The sequence below is a fragment of the Toxorhynchites rutilus genome, chromosome 2 (assembly GCF_029784135.1).
Source record: "Toxorhynchites rutilus septentrionalis strain SRP chromosome 2, ASM2978413v1, whole genome shotgun sequence".
NCBI lineage: Eukaryota > Metazoa > Arthropoda > Insecta > Diptera > Culicidae > Toxorhynchites > Toxorhynchites rutilus.
In genome coordinates this window covers 281,928,531-281,946,564 of record NC_073745.1, presented here as the reverse complement: position 1 = coordinate 281,946,564, position 18,034 = coordinate 281,928,531, and the positions used below count along the sequence as shown (strand labels likewise).

The window sequence follows — 18,034 nt, the reverse complement described above, 5'->3', positions numbered from 1 at the left end:
CCAAGATGGCAATGTGTCCGTAATATATTCCAAAACTTGATGCTTTGAAATGTTGAAGTTGAAGATTTGGAATGATGTATGTTGGTTTTCCTCGAAGTTACAGCATTTCAAAATCACTTAAAATTTTCAACTTAACACTCTGTTCCTCTAATTTCTTTGTCGAGTATCTCGAGTTCTCTTCTACCAATGGAAATAAATCGATCGCTCTCAGTTCATATGGATGACTTTCAGAAAACACATTTCAGGGAAGAAATTCCGCCATATGAAAAATACGGATGTTTGATGCACTCAAGTAGCTCAACCCGTTTTTTAAAAACACAGAGTACAGAGTGGGCGGAAAGTTCAATAATTCTTGAAAATACAGCTTGAAAATTTATCGTGTCCACGTGAATATTATCTAAACCCCCTCCTCCCCCACTGTAGACAACCGTGAACATTTACGCGACCCCTAACCGGGGGGTTAGGGGTCGCGTAAATGTTCACGATTGTCCACAGTGAGGGAGGGGGTGGGGCCCTAAGGTTGTCCAAGTGGTATGTGGACAGCCCCTTTGCAGAATATAAATCTCATTGTTATTAGGCATTCGCTAACAAGGTGTACACGTATTCTGTCAAACTTTTTTTTTATTTGTTTGAGAATTAACTCGTTCTTCCAAACCGGAAATAAGTACATTGACCCTGCTGAAAGCGTGACATAAAGTTCTTGTACTTCAACCGATTTATTTGATATGGATTTAAAAAAAAATACATGGTGGGACAGAATATCAACATGGGACAGTTGAACCTTAAAAGCTAAACACTATGAAGAAAAGTAAAAATTGTCGAAAAGTAACATGGGACAACTATGCGTAGAACGGCAACATACACGTGAGAAACAGGTTGCTTGGTAGTAGCTCATAATACAGAATCCATTCCAAAAACAGAGTATATCTTCCTTCAGGCGAAGACCGGATATGTAAAAGATTTAAGAAGTATGGTATAAATCCTCGCATAAGCGGAAATGCTAGTGTTTCGCCCGACTTTTTGATCGTTTATATTTGTTTCTGAAAAACCTACAGCATCACTACAGTCAATTGCAGAGAAATCAATATTCAAACTTTCACTGAATTTATCATCCATGCTTTGGAATGAATCTTTACTCAACAAATGAGGAAAGCATATCAGCAGTGGAAGACTTGTTGATTTTTTCCAAATTTTTATGATATTTAGTACGGTTATGAATATATTTACCATAGTCCCATTCAAAATAGTCTGATTCAAAGTAGAATCAACTTAAATGAAGGGACTATGGTAACATGTATAATCTTTTTATATTGACTGTGGATACAAAAATTTTCTCTTGGGTCATTTTACGCTCTGAAACGTATTCCTACACTAATAACTCTGGGGATACATCCACATACACATTATCCTTAATAAAGCAATGTTGTTCCTCAAACTTAATCTAGTTGTAGTTTCATAAATTCGTCAGACAATCTGGTTTCAAGCACTTTTCTAGAGATAAAAAAAAGATAAGTAAAATCAGGAAAAATCAGGATCATTTCAGAAAAATCAGGATAAATTGAGTGTTCGTCAGGATATCAGGAAGCATGCTAAAAAGTCTTTGAAATCCTGAAAAATCAGGAAAGTTGGCATCTCTGGCTGCAGATCATGAGATGTTCCTTGGAAGACTATGTCAACTAATCCAGATGTTTCTAAATGATTTCCGGTACGATTTAATTCACTGATATCGTATCTCTAGACAACGATCATTATCGGAAAGTCTAGAAATTCAAACTATTGTGATTTGGATTCACACTTCCGAAAGCGAGTGAGGCACACTTGAGCGAATCAGAGCCGCATATCAAGACACATAGCCGCGATAAATTCTTGCGATGAAATCTTAAATATGCAATCAAACAAACTTCAGCAGTAAACAAGCTGTGATAAGAAGTGAGTGCTAGTTGTGGCTTCCGTAGTCGAGTGGGGTTAGTTCCGTCTGTGCGCAAATTCCCCTTAGGCCGAGAAAAAGTTCCAAAGAACATTGCCATTTCAACCGGGATATTGGATGAGAAAACAAGTGAAATTCCTTTGAGAAGGCGCAGTTCCTCGTTGGAACGTCGTGCTATCGAAGGAAAAGAAGACGATTTTTCATGAGCATTCCGCCTATCAATGCCGTGCTGTCTCATGTATTTACTTTGTGCACCCCATTCACCCTAGATTGTTCATATGAGCATTGATATAAAAGAGGTAATGAACCAATATGGTTGACATACGACAACACGATAATACGTTGAACTCTATCCTCGCGTTATTGCAGACGACCCCCGAACGGGAAACAATTCTCTCAAGCGAAGGCGCAATCGCACCACGCTCTCTCCCACTGTGTGGAATAGTCATTTGAATGTCGTTAATGGTGACGCCTTTGCTAAGCGCGTTCATCAGTGGGGTGCATCGAAATCGTAGCTAGCTGATTGTTTGTGCAATCTGCTTAGTACGCGCTACCGTAGAGAAGCCTTCGATGAAGATTTGGTAAGTTACTTTTTTTTGCTTAGTTCAAATTGCAATACTGTTATTCGCAAGATTTCGGTGCATTGCGGTATCGCTATCACGATAATAGCTTCGTCACTTCATGTATATTAAATTCACAATAAAATACAAAGCAATCTGTAATGACCATTCACATAAATTTTGGTTATCAAATCAGACTATACGGCGACGATAAAAACATCTTGAATAAACACCTAATGAAAACTGATCAACGGTAAGCATTATCACAGGCGTTGATTGGCAAATTAGTCCTCCAAAAGATTAGGTGTCCGAAAATGCGATAAGATACTTCCACTCTCATCCCTCAAGGTCTTTTAATCTTTCAGCGCTCGGCGTGGCAAACAGAGCACCTTAATGCCGTAGTCGATCGGATGATTTGTAGCTTTACGGTGAGCGCATAGCATCGAAATGTGGCGAGTCAAAGGAAATAGAAAGCAGCTGCAAGTGTAAGCAATCCTAGATCATTCGTTCGGTGTAACTCTAAAAATGGCACAACTTCCAGAACTCATTCGGACGAAAACTCCACTCAAGTGATCTCAGTAGTATGGGCCTTCGTAATCACTGTGGCTATCGTTGGAATATTCTTCCTTGTGCAGCTGAGCTGGACCTCATTGCCAACGCCGTTGCATTCAAAAGATGAGCTCTCCAATCCGGGTCGCTTCATCGCTCAGGTGGCGCAAGAAAATCTAGTCGCGCTAACCAGCAATGGTCCCCGGGTGGGGGGAAGCTACAACAATGAAGTTTTTACGACCGATTTTCTGCGCATGAGAATTGCGGAAATAATATCTCAGGCGAATCCCGTGCACAAAATTGAATTGGAAACCCAGAAACAGAATGGATACATTAACCGTAACGTGTATCGTGAGGTGCAGAATGTGCTGGTGAAAATGGTACCAGCAGGGCTGCCAGAGCCGGATAATTATCTGATGCTCAGCTCGCACTACGACAGTGTCCCGCAGAGTCCCGGCGCCGGCGATGCCGGCGGGATGATCGTTGTGATGTTAGAAGTACTGAGAAAGTTGTCCCAGGATAGTGCCCATTATCAACACGGGATCGTGTTTGTGTTCAATAATTTGGAGGAGAAAGGTTTGATAGGAGCACACGCATTCGCCGGTTACCATCGGTGGTGGGGAAAAGTGAGGGCGTTCATCAACATGGATGCAGCTGCCAGTGGAGGTCGCGAAATAATGTTCCAAGCTGGACCAAAGTACTCCTTTCTGATGAAGGTTGTTTGACGCGTTATGAAGTGGAGAATTTTTGATCGAACTCAACCTTTAGTATTACAGAGATTACGTACCCTATCCCTCGGGTACTGCCGTAGCCGAAGAACTGTTTCAAGCGGGACTGGTGCCCTCTAACACAGACTACTACATGTACGCAATGGTACTGAAGGGACCACCTGGAATGGATTTTGCCCAACCCTCGTGGGGCTACATGTATCATACAGAGTTCGATTCCATAGATTCAGTTCCGCTGGGAGCATTACAACACACCGGCGATAACATACTTTCCCTGACTCGAGCTTTGGCCAACGCTCCGGAATTGTTGGATATCGAGAGTCATGAAGGAGGAAAGGCAATATTCTTCGATTATATCAATTTGTTCATGGTATACTATCCGGATTGGGCAGGTATTCTGCTCAACTCGACAATGATTATCATCGGGTTAGGTTTACTCGCTGGATCTCTATACGTTTTGGCCTTAGATGAGAGTATAAGTTTTAAAAGAATTGTTCTTCTACTTATGGTACATTCCGGAGGGCAATTGTTGTCCATCGTTGTTGGAGTCATCTTTTCCATGTTGATGGCAGTAATACTTAATGCGATTGGTTATTCAATGTCTTGGTTCTCGGAAACTTGGCTAGTCTCTGGATTGTACATGTGTCCGTTTTTAATCAGTGCCATACTTGGACCGGTACTGATGATCCGTTGGTATAAATTAGTAAGTTATGAAATATAAACGATATTAAATATTAATGTCATCTTTTTGCAGCGTGATGTCGTTCTACAGACCCGGATAATTCTTTTTCTTTTCGGACAACAGCTTATTTTTTTGATGGTTCTGATCGTCACGACAGCTAAGGCTCTACGATCGGATTACGTCCTTACGATGGGTGTGCTGTTTTTCAACGCTTCTACGATAGTTAACCTGAGCACACGCTTTAAAAAATGTCACTGGATATACATTCATCTATTTGGGCAGCTCATTCCCATCGCCTACTACTGTTATATTGCACAGGTTACATTCAGTGTATTCATCCCAATGCAGAATCGTACCAACGCAGAAGCAAATCCGGAAATAATTGTTTGTGTCTTCAGTATTGTCGATATCGTGCTGATTTCCAGCTTCTTAACACCGCTGGTTGCGGTGACCGATCGACCTATTGTGTACCTTACAGCTGTCGTTCTCTTTTGGGTTAGCTCTCTTATAGTGATGCTCACTCCGGTGGGATTTCCCTATCGAGCCCAAGCATCGCCCCAACGACACTATGTCTATGTAAGTATTTCCAATATATATGTACCTACATGTAAATATTCACTAGCGTTTTTCAGCACATCGAACGTAATTTCTACGAATTCGACGGTCAAATACGCCTGGCCGACAGCCACTTCTATGTGCAACCTCAGGACGTTCACACCCCAAGTCTCATCAAACCTGTCGTTCCGGAGATGGAGCGAGCCATCCAGCTGATGGAATGCAGGCGAGAGCTTTACTGTGGTATACCAGGCAATCTCTACCACACCCGTCACATAGGATGGTGGATACCCGCCGAAAGTCCCCGCTTTCCGACGCCCGTCCGGCTGCGACTGCTCGAGCAGAGCAGCCTTTCGCCGAACATTACTCGCTTTGACTTTTCCGTACAGGGAACGGATCACATGCGGTTCTATGTGTCTCCAATGGCGAACCACAAATTGATTGATTGGAGTTTTACCGAGAAGGTTACAGACAGCGGAGAGCTCTGGAATGGACAGCAGGTGCACTTCGTTGTTTTCATGCAGGGAAATGAAGATGCAGTAAATCGATTCTGGTTGACCGTTGAACATGGAGTTGATAAACCCGTTGCCCAACCAAGCTTCCATTTCAATGTGGTAGCTCAGTATATGCATCATGAGAAGTACCGAACGCCGGGATTTCAGCGGTTTGTCAATAATTTTCCGGATTACGCTCACGTTGTGGCGGTTCCAATCTTCGTGGAAGGTAGAGTGTTTTGAGGTTCCTTTTTTAAAGATGTCTTTTAAATTTTTAAAGTTAAAAAGTAAAGAAATAGGAATTATATTTGATACAATAATTCTCAATCAATAGCGCTCAATATCGGCAATGAGAACTTCAATTCTCGCTTCTAAATTTTCAATAATTTGGGGATGGTTGACGCAGATAAAAAAAATCAACAAGAAATAAATAAAATGGTGTTAAAGGGAAACATCGACCAAGAAAATCGAAAAAATCCGAATTTTCATTATTACATTTTCGGGTAGCTTATTACCTCAAAAATCTTATGCGAATGGAACCGGGTGACGGATGGTTTCTTTATAAAACTACAGTGAGAAATATGGAATCATTCATCACAACACTCGAAACCTTGTTTTTCCATCTGGCGACACATTTATTTTAGGAATTATGCGGTCGATTTGGCTGTATTTTTTTCATCATTCAAATGTAAAAAAGCTACGCGTAGCGGTTTCTTGATATTTTAGGTTTTAGTATTTTGTTGCATAAAAATTTCACTAGCTCATACAAAATAAAAATCCTAAAATATCAAGAAACCGCTACGCAGTAAATGCAGTACATGCAAACATGCAGCCATTTTGCCAACTTTTTGAATTTTGAAAAAGAGTTAGAGAATACATATTTACGTATCATACCCAAATATCAGCCAAATCGGCCACCTCGGCCAGCTCCAGCACCTTAATTTTATTTGATTTTTTTCATTTTAAAACATACCCCAAACACGCCGAAAGAGATTAGAACCCTTGACTGCATCTCAAATAGTATGATAAATCATCAAAGGCCCATGTTTTTGGGCCTCCAGGTCGGGGTTCCCCTTAAATCGCAGGATCAGCCACTACAGCAAACAAGCATATTCATATTATAATTTATGCAACAATGTATCAGTTCACACTTTTTTTCAAACGAATCTTCACGTCTTGTGAACTTATTCACGAACCAAAACGGTACTAATACGAATAATAGATAACGGAATTCAGTTTGAACAAAAGTTGTCATCCATGCTTGAGGAAAGGATTAATAGAAAACTCCACGTATTACGGCACTGTGTAGATGTGAATAGCATTGTTCTGTATGTTCAAACAGTAAAATAAAAGGCGAAACGCACCAAAATAAATATTTTTGTGATACATGTGAAAGACATCACACGAGAAGAATTATAGCAAATATTTTTTAAACATAAACAATAAAACATTGTTTAGTGAAAATTTATCAGAAGTTTACAAAACATAAAGAAGCTTGTTCGTGTTCCATAATCTCACAAAGTTATACATCACTTCTTCTTCTTTCTTTGTTTTTAAGAGGCTTTAAACTTTTGCAGTTCATTCGCCTCTAACTATACATCACTGCATTATCATGTGAAAAAATTGCGACCAGTACGACACACATGTCGAAATTTAAAACGACCGCAAAGTGTTAAATTTATAAGTTCAATCTTGAAGCATAATCTTAGCTTTAGTATCATTGATTGGCATAGTTATTATGATTTTGGCGATGTTGATGGTATCCACGTAAAATTCGTACTCACTGTGCTATAGTAGGAAAAAGATAAACAGTGTTATTTATTCATTGTAAAGCTAGCCGATAACGCAGACTTTTGCATCGTTTCTCCTTATTTTGAACATGAAAAATTAGTACTATACGTACATATGAAATCCACAATGACTCTCAATCAGACTGATACGAAAGCTATATGAATAAAATTGGTGAGTTGGGAAAAAATGTTATTGAGATTTAGCCATAACTAGTATTGGATCGTTATTTTGAAAAATCTGTAAATCTGTATGAAATCCAAAAAAATCTGTAATCTGTATCTACAGATTCTTGGTTTCATAGAATCTGAAAAATCTGTATAAATACAGATTATTCTGTAGATATGGTAACCCTGGTCGTAATAGCCTTGACCAAAACGCGTTTGCATTAACTCAAAAAAATTACGATTTGAGGGGGATTGTTGTTTGTAGTATGTAGACCATTGACCATTTCTCCGCATCAGAAGATTCTTCCCATTTTATCCTTCAATGAACACGGGAAAGAAACTCATATTGAAACACAATGTATATGCTTTTCAGACAATTCTTAGCTATTAAAAAGTTGATTGAATATATTAGGCTGTCAAAAAAGTCCTGCGGTATTTCCGCGAGGTGTCGTTGTAAGCGCGTAGTTCTAGTTGTATTCATTGTATCGAGTCATACTATAGCTTGTTGAAAAGGTATTTTATAGTCCATGACAGTGTTTTGTTTGGTTAAGTCGTTCGTGAGTTATAGTGTCGCAAATATGGAGCAAAATAAAGAGAAAATCCGACATATTTTACAGTACTACTATGACAAAGGCAAAAATGCATCTCAAGCTGCCAATAAAATTTGTGCAGTTTATGGACCCGATACAGTTTCCATTTCCACCGCACAACGATGGTTTCAACGTTTTCGTTCTGGTGTAGAGGTCGTCGAAGATGCGCCACGCTCCGGAAGGCCTGTCGTCGAAAATTGCGACAAAATCGCTGAATTAGCCGAGAAAGACCGGCATAGTAGCAGCCGTAGCATCGGCCAAGAGCTGGGGATAAGTCATCAAACCGTTATTAACCATTTGGAGAAGCTTGGATTCACAAAGAAGCTCGATGTATGGGTGCCACACACGTTGACGCAAAAAAACATCTTTGACCGTATCGACGCATGTGAATCGCTGTTGAATCGCAACAAAATCGACCCGTTTCTGAAGCGGATGGTGACTGGCGATGAAAAGTGGGTCACTTACGACAACGTGAAGCGCAAACGGTCGTGGTCGAAGCCCGCTGAAGCGGCTCAGACGGTGGCCAAGCCCTCATTAACGGCCAGGAAGGTTCTGTTGTGTGTTTGGTGGGATTGTCAAGGAATAATCTATTATGAGCTGCTTCCCTATGGCCAAACGCTCAATTCGGACCTGTACTGCCAACAACTGGACCGCTTGAAGGTAGCACTCATGAAGAAGAGGCCATCTTTGATAAACAGAGGCCGCATTGTCTTCCATCAGGACAACGCCAGGCCACACACTTCTTTGGTGACGCGCCAGAAGCTCCGGGAGCTCGGATGGGAGGTTCTTTGCATCCGCCGTATAGTCCGGACCTTGCACCAAGTGACTACCACCTGTTTTTGTCCATGGCGAACGAGCTAGGTAGTCAGAAGTTAGCCACAAAAGTAGCCTGTGAAAATTGGCTATCCGAGTTTTTTGAAAATAAGGAAACGAGCTTCTATAACAGGGGTATTATGAAGTTGGCATCTCGTTGGGAACAAGTCATCGAACAAAACGGCGCATATTTGACTTAAAACAGATGATTGTAACTAATTTTATGAACAAATGAAAATTTAAAAAAAATACCGCAGGACTTTTTTGACAGCCTAATATTATTGTATCTCGTTAGGACAGAGTGGACCAAGTGTCTGAGAGTAAAAAATCGTAATTACTAAACATTGGATAATCGATTCTAAATCCAACCGTGGTCTATCATTGACCGCAAGTACTCTTTTTCAAAATCACGCTAACCCGCTTGTCGTTGGAACATTTTTTTTACAGCATCAAGAATTGTACATTTTCAAGTACATACTATTCGAGTATTTTTGGTAAGTTTCGTTACTATTTCAAGCTGCTTAAAATTTAAATTGTTCAGTCAGAGGATCAAGTACACATTTCTCATAGACCCAAATGAGAAATCCTATCTGGAAAATTGAACATTAAAATCGTTCTATCTGCTGTAGCGCACTTTTTTGCTTCGGTTTGATCGAAGTAACGAACTCGGAGAGAAAAATTGAACGCCCGGATGAGAGAGCGAGAATCGTTATTCGTACGCCATAGATATACTCATTCTCAAATTCTTGTTACGAGTTGTACACAAAACGAGTGAGGAGAGTAACTCAATTATTCGAACCAGATTCAGTCTAACAATGCTTTGGTCAACTCGGAGTTATCAAGAGAACATCATCTTGTAATGATGGGAGAGGATTCATCATTTGCGAAATTTGCATTCGTTTGTACATATCGCGATCTGTGTATTTTGCGATTAATCGTGAATCGCATCGTACTCCCTTGTTTTCAATCCTTGATCTCCCCATTCAATTAATTATGTGTTATAGACACAATTTCTTTAACATAACTACTATCTACGAGGTCTGTTCAAAAAGTATCGCAACTTTCGAATTTACGTGGGTTACGTATATTCGATTCTAAATTTTTTGTAGCACTCATGTTTTTTTTTATTTAAATCGTTTATTTTTACAGGCTCAGTTACATATGTTTAAAGGAGCCGAACTTCTTACTGTATTGTTACTAGTATATGTACATTTTTCCTTAATTCTAATGTTAATAATATAGGAAACCGATTACTCGCGGTCGACTCGAGTTTAGAAGGGTGACATATTTTCTTCAGGAAAAGGAGGGGATATGAAGATATGTTGTCAATGATCACACTCACACTCTCAGTCACACTCATCACACTCAATTCTTAAACCTATCTTATATCTAATATGTATTTACATTTCATCTTATTCTTAAGAAGGGATACGATCTCTCACAAAGGAAAAGGAAAAACTAAGGGTATAAGGACAATCACACACGAAGATCGATAGCTTTAAGGAATACATATATTTGGGACATGTAATCAAGGTCTAACCGAGCCAACACGTCTCTCACCGGCACAATGGGCTGCCTTCCTCGGACCCGAAGGGTGTCTTCTAAATTCGATCTGGCGACAAGATACAGCTCGCACGACCAAACAACGTGCTCGATGTCGTGGTAACCTTGGCCACAAACACAAAGATTGTTGTCGGCAAGATTAATACGAAAGAGCATCTAACGAACAGTGATTGGACATGAGTCGGGAGAAGGTGCGAATAAAGTCCCGACTCAAGTCCACACTTTTGAACCATGGTTTGAGGCTAGCCTTAGGGATAATCGAGTGGAGCCACCGGCCCAATTCATCTTCGTTTCATTTGCGTTGCCAGTTGACTATGGTATTTTTGCGGACTAAAGAATAACATTCATTGAAGGCGATTTGACGCTGATAAATATCGCCTTCAGTTGCACCTACCTTTGCTAATGAGTCAGCCCTCTGATTACCAGGAATTGAGCAATGTGAAGGGACCCAGACAAAGGTAATGACATAACAGCGTCTGGATAAAGCATTCAAAATTTCTCGTATTCTCTCAAGGAAGTACGGCGAGTGCTTTTCCGGCCTCACTGAACGGATAGCTTCGACAGAGCTAAGACTATCGAAGATCGTTGGAACGATCCTCGATCAAAGATAATCTGATGTTCCATGGATATCCTGCTTCATGGACAGATCAAAATGCACAGAGGAATTGAGGTAGTCAGGAAAACAAACACGGTTGGGAATATACGAAGAAGGGTCAACCTGCATGGAGATGAATTCATGATATGGACTCATAAACCCAGATTGAAAATTTAGCTCGATCAGCTGTTCAAAATTTCCGATCACCAATGGGTTCATAACCTTACACCGGATGAGGAATCGAAGAGATAATAAATTGAAGCGATCTTTTAGTGGGAGTACGCCTGCCAAAACCTAGAGACTCATGGTATGCGTTGAGGGCATACATCCCAACGCGATACGGAGACAAAGATACTAAATTCGCTCGAGTTTAATGAGATGTGTTTTGGCAGCTGATTGAAAACAGAAACTGCCATACTCTATCACTGAGAGAATAGTTGTCCGATACAACATTATAAGATCTTCGGGGTGGGGTAATTGTACGGAGAAAGTTTATTCTTTGTTGACATTTTTTGCTCAGATACCTAATATGGGCCCCCCAAGTACATTTGGAGTCGAACCAGACACCAAGATACTTGAATGACATAGCATGAGTGATCGGTTTACCAAAAAGTTGAAGCTTTGGTTTTGCTGGTTTGTGCTTCCTAGAAAAAACCACCATCTCTGTTTTCTCCGTGGAGAATTCGATCCCTAGCCCAATGGCCCAGGTTGAAAAATTGTTCAAAGTATCTTGTAAGGGTCCTTGCAGGTCGGATTCGTTTGATCCTACGACTGACACCACTCCATCATCTGCAAGTTGTCTTAGGCTGCAATTTTGTGTAAGGTAATTGTCAATGTCGCTTACGTAGAAGTTGTACAAAAGGGGGCAAAAGGGACCCGACTTACTGCCGAATTTCCGTGAGAAAAGTTCAAATGTTTCTCACAAAGCAAGTTATATAACATATTATTCAATAGAGGCGGCAGACCCCGAGAGTGTAATTTGTCTGACAAAACCTCTATTGACTATTGACTATTGACAGAATCAAAGGCCCCCTTTATGTTCAAGAATACTGAAGCCATTTGTTTTTTTTCGGCGTAAGCCATTTGAATTTCTGAAGAAAGCAACGCAAGGCAATCATTCGTCTCCTTGCCCCTGCGGAACCCATATTGTGTATCTGAGAGTAGGCCATTCGTTTCAACCCATCATTTTCTCCAACAATTTCCGTATACAAGACAGCATTGCTATTGGGCGGTACGAATTGAAGTCGGACGCGGGTTTTTGTATTGCTATAACTCGCACTTGTCTCCAATCATCCGGAACAACATTATGCTCCAGAAACTGATTAAATAAATTCAACAAGCGATGTTTCGCTACATCAGGGAGGTTTTTTAGCAAGTTGAATTTTATTTTATCAGACCCTGGAGCAGAATTGTTACATGAAAGAAGAACAAGAGAGAATTATTCCATCGAAAATTCGAAATCAAGATCGCACCTATCTTGTGGTATATCTTGAATAATTCTTTGCACTGGAGCGGAATCGGGACAAACCTTTCGTGCAAAATTAAAAATCCATCGATGTGAATATTCCTCGCTTTCATTGGATGAAGAGCGATTTCTCATGTTTCGAGCAACTTTCCATCATTTTTTCATTGACGTTTCTCGTGACAAACCTCTCACGAAATTTCGCCAATAAGCACGTTTTTTCCCTTTGATGAGTTTTTAAATTGATTTTCAAGGTCCAAATACATTTGAAAATTCTCAATGGTTCCACGTTTCCGAAAAGATTTAAATGCATTCGATTTATCTCCATAAAGCTTGGAACACTGGCTATCCCACCATGGATTGGGAGGCCTTCGACGAATAGTGGAATCTGGGATGGGTTTCGTTTGAGCGCGAACCGCGCTGTCATAGATCAAACGAGAAAGGAAGTTATACCGCGCTGTCATAGATCAAACGAGAAAAGAAGTTATACTCCTCCAATGGAGGCAAACCATCTCTGGAATTGATGTAGCACTCATGTTGGTACTCATGTCTTTTACTTATGTTGATAAGTACGGCTATTTTGAATATTCAGTTCATTTTTGACAACTGCTTTTCTTACACGTGTTTTGGTTCATTTTGGTACTTGACAACATAAGTGAGAGACATGAGTACAAACCTCGTACATCACTTTGAATCTCCGTATTCCAATATTTGAATATATTTACAATCTACAATAACAATAACAAAAAAATGAAGCATAACACAAAATTACCAAACCAATACAACCTTGATCGTCATTGGGGCAAGATGATAGAATGCTTCCATTCTTCGTTTCAAAGAACCTTTAAACTGTTCAGTTCATTCGCCTCTAAGATGAAGCATTATACAAATGTGTGCGCACCCCACTGAAGGTTCGCAACAGGAGTAGTTGGTGGGGTGATCCCCTATCACCATATCGTAGTTAGCAAAAAAAAATTAAGTATGAGGGTCGTTTGAAACGTCCGTGCAAAGCCAAAGAGATGACATTATTGGTGTGAATCGAGGTTATGTTTAGTTAGTGATGATGATGATGTTGGATTAAAGAGGCTTTAAACTTTTCAGTTCATTCGCCTCTAGTTTAGTTAGTAGCATCTACTGGAAGATCACACACCGAGTTTCAGCCAGTTTCTTTATGTTTGGCATCGTTCTACAATCTGCTTCTTCGGATGAAGTCCAGGCTTCGCAACAGTTGAAGAATAGACCATGTGAATTTTCGATGCACATTTTGCTATAAAATCCAAGTCCAGTCAAGTCAAGTCGATTTTTTACAACGGGTGAAATGTAAAGCTCATCGTTTTGTACCTAAGATAAAACAATATACAAAACAGTGAGTAGTGACTTTGCATTGATATATGTAGAGAACAAATCATAGCTTTTGGGTGATAGTTTTTTCAATAGCCACAAATTTTGCACATCAACGATTTGTTCGTTATTTTGTTATGAATGCAAGCTGTGGTAAATGATAATTTAAATGGCTGACCTTGTTTTTCGAGTCTACACTACGAAGTGTGTAGCAAGCAGGTTCATAATATGAGAACACAACGTTCGTAATAATTGTTCACTGAATCGGAACATATCTTATTCACACTCCAGTTTCCTCTTTCTCCCACAAATCATTGTTCATTTTTCTCCACTACGTTTATGTTTCGCTCGACTAACTTATCAACATAACACAAATTTGAATGATTCATTTTGTCTCGCATTATGAGCAAAAAAAAATCAAATTCCATCGACAGGAAAGTTTGTTTGCGAAAACGTCCATTCAAACTCGCAAATAAAATCGGTTACATTCGACGAAACTTGAACCATTTCGTCTTTACCTTCGCTGAGATAGGAACCATTGGTGGAAATAATGTACCTTCCGTGGATTATGGTAAAATAAAAACAAAACATACAAATTCGTATTAGAAATATCTTTGTTCATTTTCAGTTCTGCCTAATACTATCAGTTGCTGGATTTGAAGCAAACTACGATCCTATGCAATTGCTACGAACAGTAAGGTATGTGCAAGAAAAACCAGTGAAACGGGTGGAGATTCGAGTGTTTCGTGGACCGTATGATCATTACCACGAATACGCTCCCTGGGGTTATTTTGTGAAACAACCGGCCGAGGAGGATTAGTGCTGTTATAACAAAAATTAGAATGCAATGTAGATAAGTGAATATAACTAATAAGATCCATTTTCATATTATAAGCCGACCTCTGACTAGATTGATTGATGACACTGTTTTGCCTATTCTGAATTCTTTTACAGTAGGATAAATGATGATGGTTTGTCCAGTCGAAAATATGATCTTGTTTCGTCCAGTTTTTTGAATGATCTAGTTCAGCGCACCTGCCTCAAATCAGGTATTCAAATGTTTAGAAAAAAATAAATAAAATTATCTTTTTCATGATTTACAGTAGTTTTAGATGATACTAGCTGAACCGGCAAACTTCGTCCCGCCCAAAATTTATTTTTCGTTATAACATCCTCGTTTTCTTACTAAGCGCACGTTCATGACTCCAATCGCAGAACTGTTCATTGGTTGATCTTCTAATCTAACCTTTAAAATGACCTTTTACTATAAAATTCCTAGTGCTTCTACCAAAATTCGTCATTATAATATCAGATTATTTTCAGACACAATTCTCGTTAAAGATTTTTCAACCACTTGCAAATAACATGTTTCTCCGTTACATGGAATAGATGTTTGATACAGAAAACATGATAGAATAAAGACAATCCTAAATGGGACAATTCCTTCCTCGAGTTTTGCTTTATCAACACATTCGGCGATCCATTTTTATTTTTATGGACAGAAGAAGCTATAGGAGTGAGTTTTATCACATTAGAATCCATTTCCACTTTCGAACAAAGTTCAATTTCATAAGCGCAAACATCAAATGGACTAACAACGCTTGTCACTATGAAATTGTAGAACATATGGGAATTGAATTTTGGCAAATTTTCCCATTTTCTTCAGAGTTTTCCGAAAACTTTCAATTGTCATATTTGATTGAAATATGTGTATTATTTTTACACATTTTTAGTTCTCGAGTTATGCAGAAATTTGTGTTTCATTTGTATGGCAGAGGGGGGAGGGGTCTCGAACTATCATAAGAACCTTCCCCGATCCCAAAAAACCCTACATACCAATTTTCATGTCGATCGGTTCAGTTGTTTCTGAGTCCATAAGAATCAGACAGACAGACAGAAATCCTTTTATATATATATATATATATATATATATATATATATATATATATTTTTTTTACGGATTCACATGTTTCTGGATTATAACATATTGTAAACATCATGCACACTACACCATTTGTATCAGATTCATGTATCTAAATCAGGTGATTAATGCATATCGATGATCTCAATTGTGATCACGGTTTGTCCGATGGACTGATGTTGATTTGTCCACATGATTACTATGGCAGTCGCTTGGCGCGCTGATGTTTATTTATGTTGTTCTTCCAGAAATGAGGTGTTCGTAATAGAAATAAAGTTTCTCTGTGCTCAAAATACTGTTATTCAAACCTTCAAAAAGGCCAAAGAAAAGACAATATTCTGAGGAAAGCCTAAATTATGAATGGATCAATATGATGACAGCAAACTCAAACGATGAGAAATGTAACATCTACTTGAAAATTCAAATATCTTTATACAATAATGATCATTTCTAAAACCGAACAAGCCAGAGGTAAACAAACCATGATCATAATTTCTCTTTGAAAAAAATCATTCAAAAACACAAAAAAATGGATCATTACCATAAGGTCATAAGGTGTCCATTATGGTATTATTAGCAATTAGAGACTTAGGGCTTTTCAACAAACCCAAACTTGTCTTGATTATATGTGATTCTAATGAAGAAACATCGATTTGCATTTACTAGCTGCATGAAAATACCCTAAATCGGACAAACCAACATAGTTCAACCTTATCTAATTATTTTCATTATGTTAAATGCATAAATCTACAGTGATTGGCAAGATAACGTACCCACTCAATTTTTTCCATTTGTTTCTTTTTAAAATAAAAAGTAGACAAATCGCAATCAATCTTAAAATATTTCGTAAATAAGAGTTATTCTTATATTCTGAGAAAAATAAATGTTTTTCTTATAGGGAAAACAGTTCGTATTCAAAAAAAAAAAAAAGAAACAGTGACAAAATAAAGTGCCCGCTGTGGAAATCGATATATTTTCGATCAGTTTCCATCGTGAGACCCCTCGATTGTTTATGTTTTGAGTATTTTGACGTTTAGGAACAACTGGTTATGGAGTATTTGTACACGTTCTCGTACTTGGTGAAGTCGAGAAAAATGGTGAACGCAGTTATTTCAAAAACGATTCCTTGTGCATCCAAAAATTGGTGTTTCGAGATGTCGAGAACGGCGCATCGCACCGAGCGGTTGTCAAGAAGTACGACGTCAGCAAGGCAACGATCGGAAAAAAATCGTGAGAAGCTAAAGACGTTCTAATCGATGGTGGATCACTAAGGAGGAGAAAGAAGACCTCAAACAGATGCCAGAATAGACAAGAAGATCCTCCGGGAGGTGAAGAAAAAATCGACAGTTACCATCTGACAAATCCAGGAAGAGCTTCAGCTGTCTGCCATACAAATGAAACGCAAACTTCTGCATTACTCGGAAATTAATCAAGCAAACCAAACCAAAGTTGGCATTTGAAGGTTTTAGGGTGCAATAAATGTTTCTATGATAGTTAGACACTCCTTCCCCCATGCCATGCCATACAAATGAAACACAAATTTCTGCATTACTCGGGAATAATTCAAGCAAACGAAACCAAATTTGGCATGTAGAGGTTTTAGAATGCAATAAATGGTTCTATGGTGGTCAGACACTCCGTTCCCTTCTCTAAGGGGGACTGCCATACAAATGAAACACAAACTTCTGCATAACTCGAGAAATAATCAAGCAAATTGAGCCAAATTTGGGATGTGAGGATTTTTGGGTAAGAGAAGTGTTTCTATGATGGTATGACACCCCTCTCTCCTCTGGAATGGAGAGGGGTCTCATAAAAATAACACACATATTTCAACCAAACATAGTCCAACCAAACATGACAATTGAAAATTTTCGGAAATCCCTTTGGTGCCATTTGATGTTTGCGCTAACTAAATTGATCTTCGTTCGAAAGTGGAAATGGATGTTAATGTGATAAAACGCATTCCTATATCATCTTCTATCTATATAAATAAATATGGATCGCCGAAAGTGTTGATAAGAGCAAAACTCGAGAAAGGAATTGTCCGATTTAAAGCTCTTTTTTATTCTATCATATTTTCTTTATCAAACATTTATTCCATGTAACGAAGAAACATATTATTTGCAAGTGGTTGAAAAATCTTGAACGAGAATTGTGTCTGAAAATAATTTTATTTTATAATGACGAGTTTTACTAGGAATTTTATAGTAAAAGGTAATTTATAAAGGTAGATTGGAAGATCAATCAATGAACAGTTTTGCGATTGGACCCACAAACGTGGGCTTAATAAGAAAACGTG

The 18,034-nt window shown here is 38.8% G+C and overlaps 1 protein-coding gene across 4 annotated transcripts; it reads left to right on the top strand.

Annotated features, from left to right (window-relative positions):
• The first annotated feature begins 1,932 nt into the window (after nt 1-1,932).
• On the top strand, nt 1,933-5,947 carry LOC129767238 (endoplasmic reticulum metallopeptidase 1-like). Of its 4 annotated transcripts, none has more exons than XM_055767922.1 (7): nt 1,933-2,226; nt 2,297-2,508; nt 2,853-2,972; nt 3,029-3,752; nt 3,805-4,467; nt 4,519-5,022; nt 5,079-5,947. In XM_055767922.1, the coding sequence occupies exons 3-7, from the start codon at nt 2,935-2,937 to the stop codon at nt 5,736-5,738; spliced, it is 2,589 nt and encodes an 862-aa protein (XP_055623897.1). In that variant the 5' UTR covers nt 1,933-2,226; nt 2,297-2,508; nt 2,853-2,934; the 3' UTR covers nt 5,739-5,947. The 4 variants fall into 4 exon arrangements, with proteins under 4 accessions (XP_055623897.1, XP_055623898.1, XP_055623896.1 ...); XM_055767923.1 differs by lacking the exon at nt 1,933-2,226 and adding an exon at nt 2,684-2,740 and having other exon boundaries at nt 2,237-2,508; XM_055767921.1 differs by lacking the exon at nt 1,933-2,226 and having other exon boundaries at nt 2,237-2,508.
• Nucleotides 5,948-18,034: the final 12,087 nt, after the last annotated feature.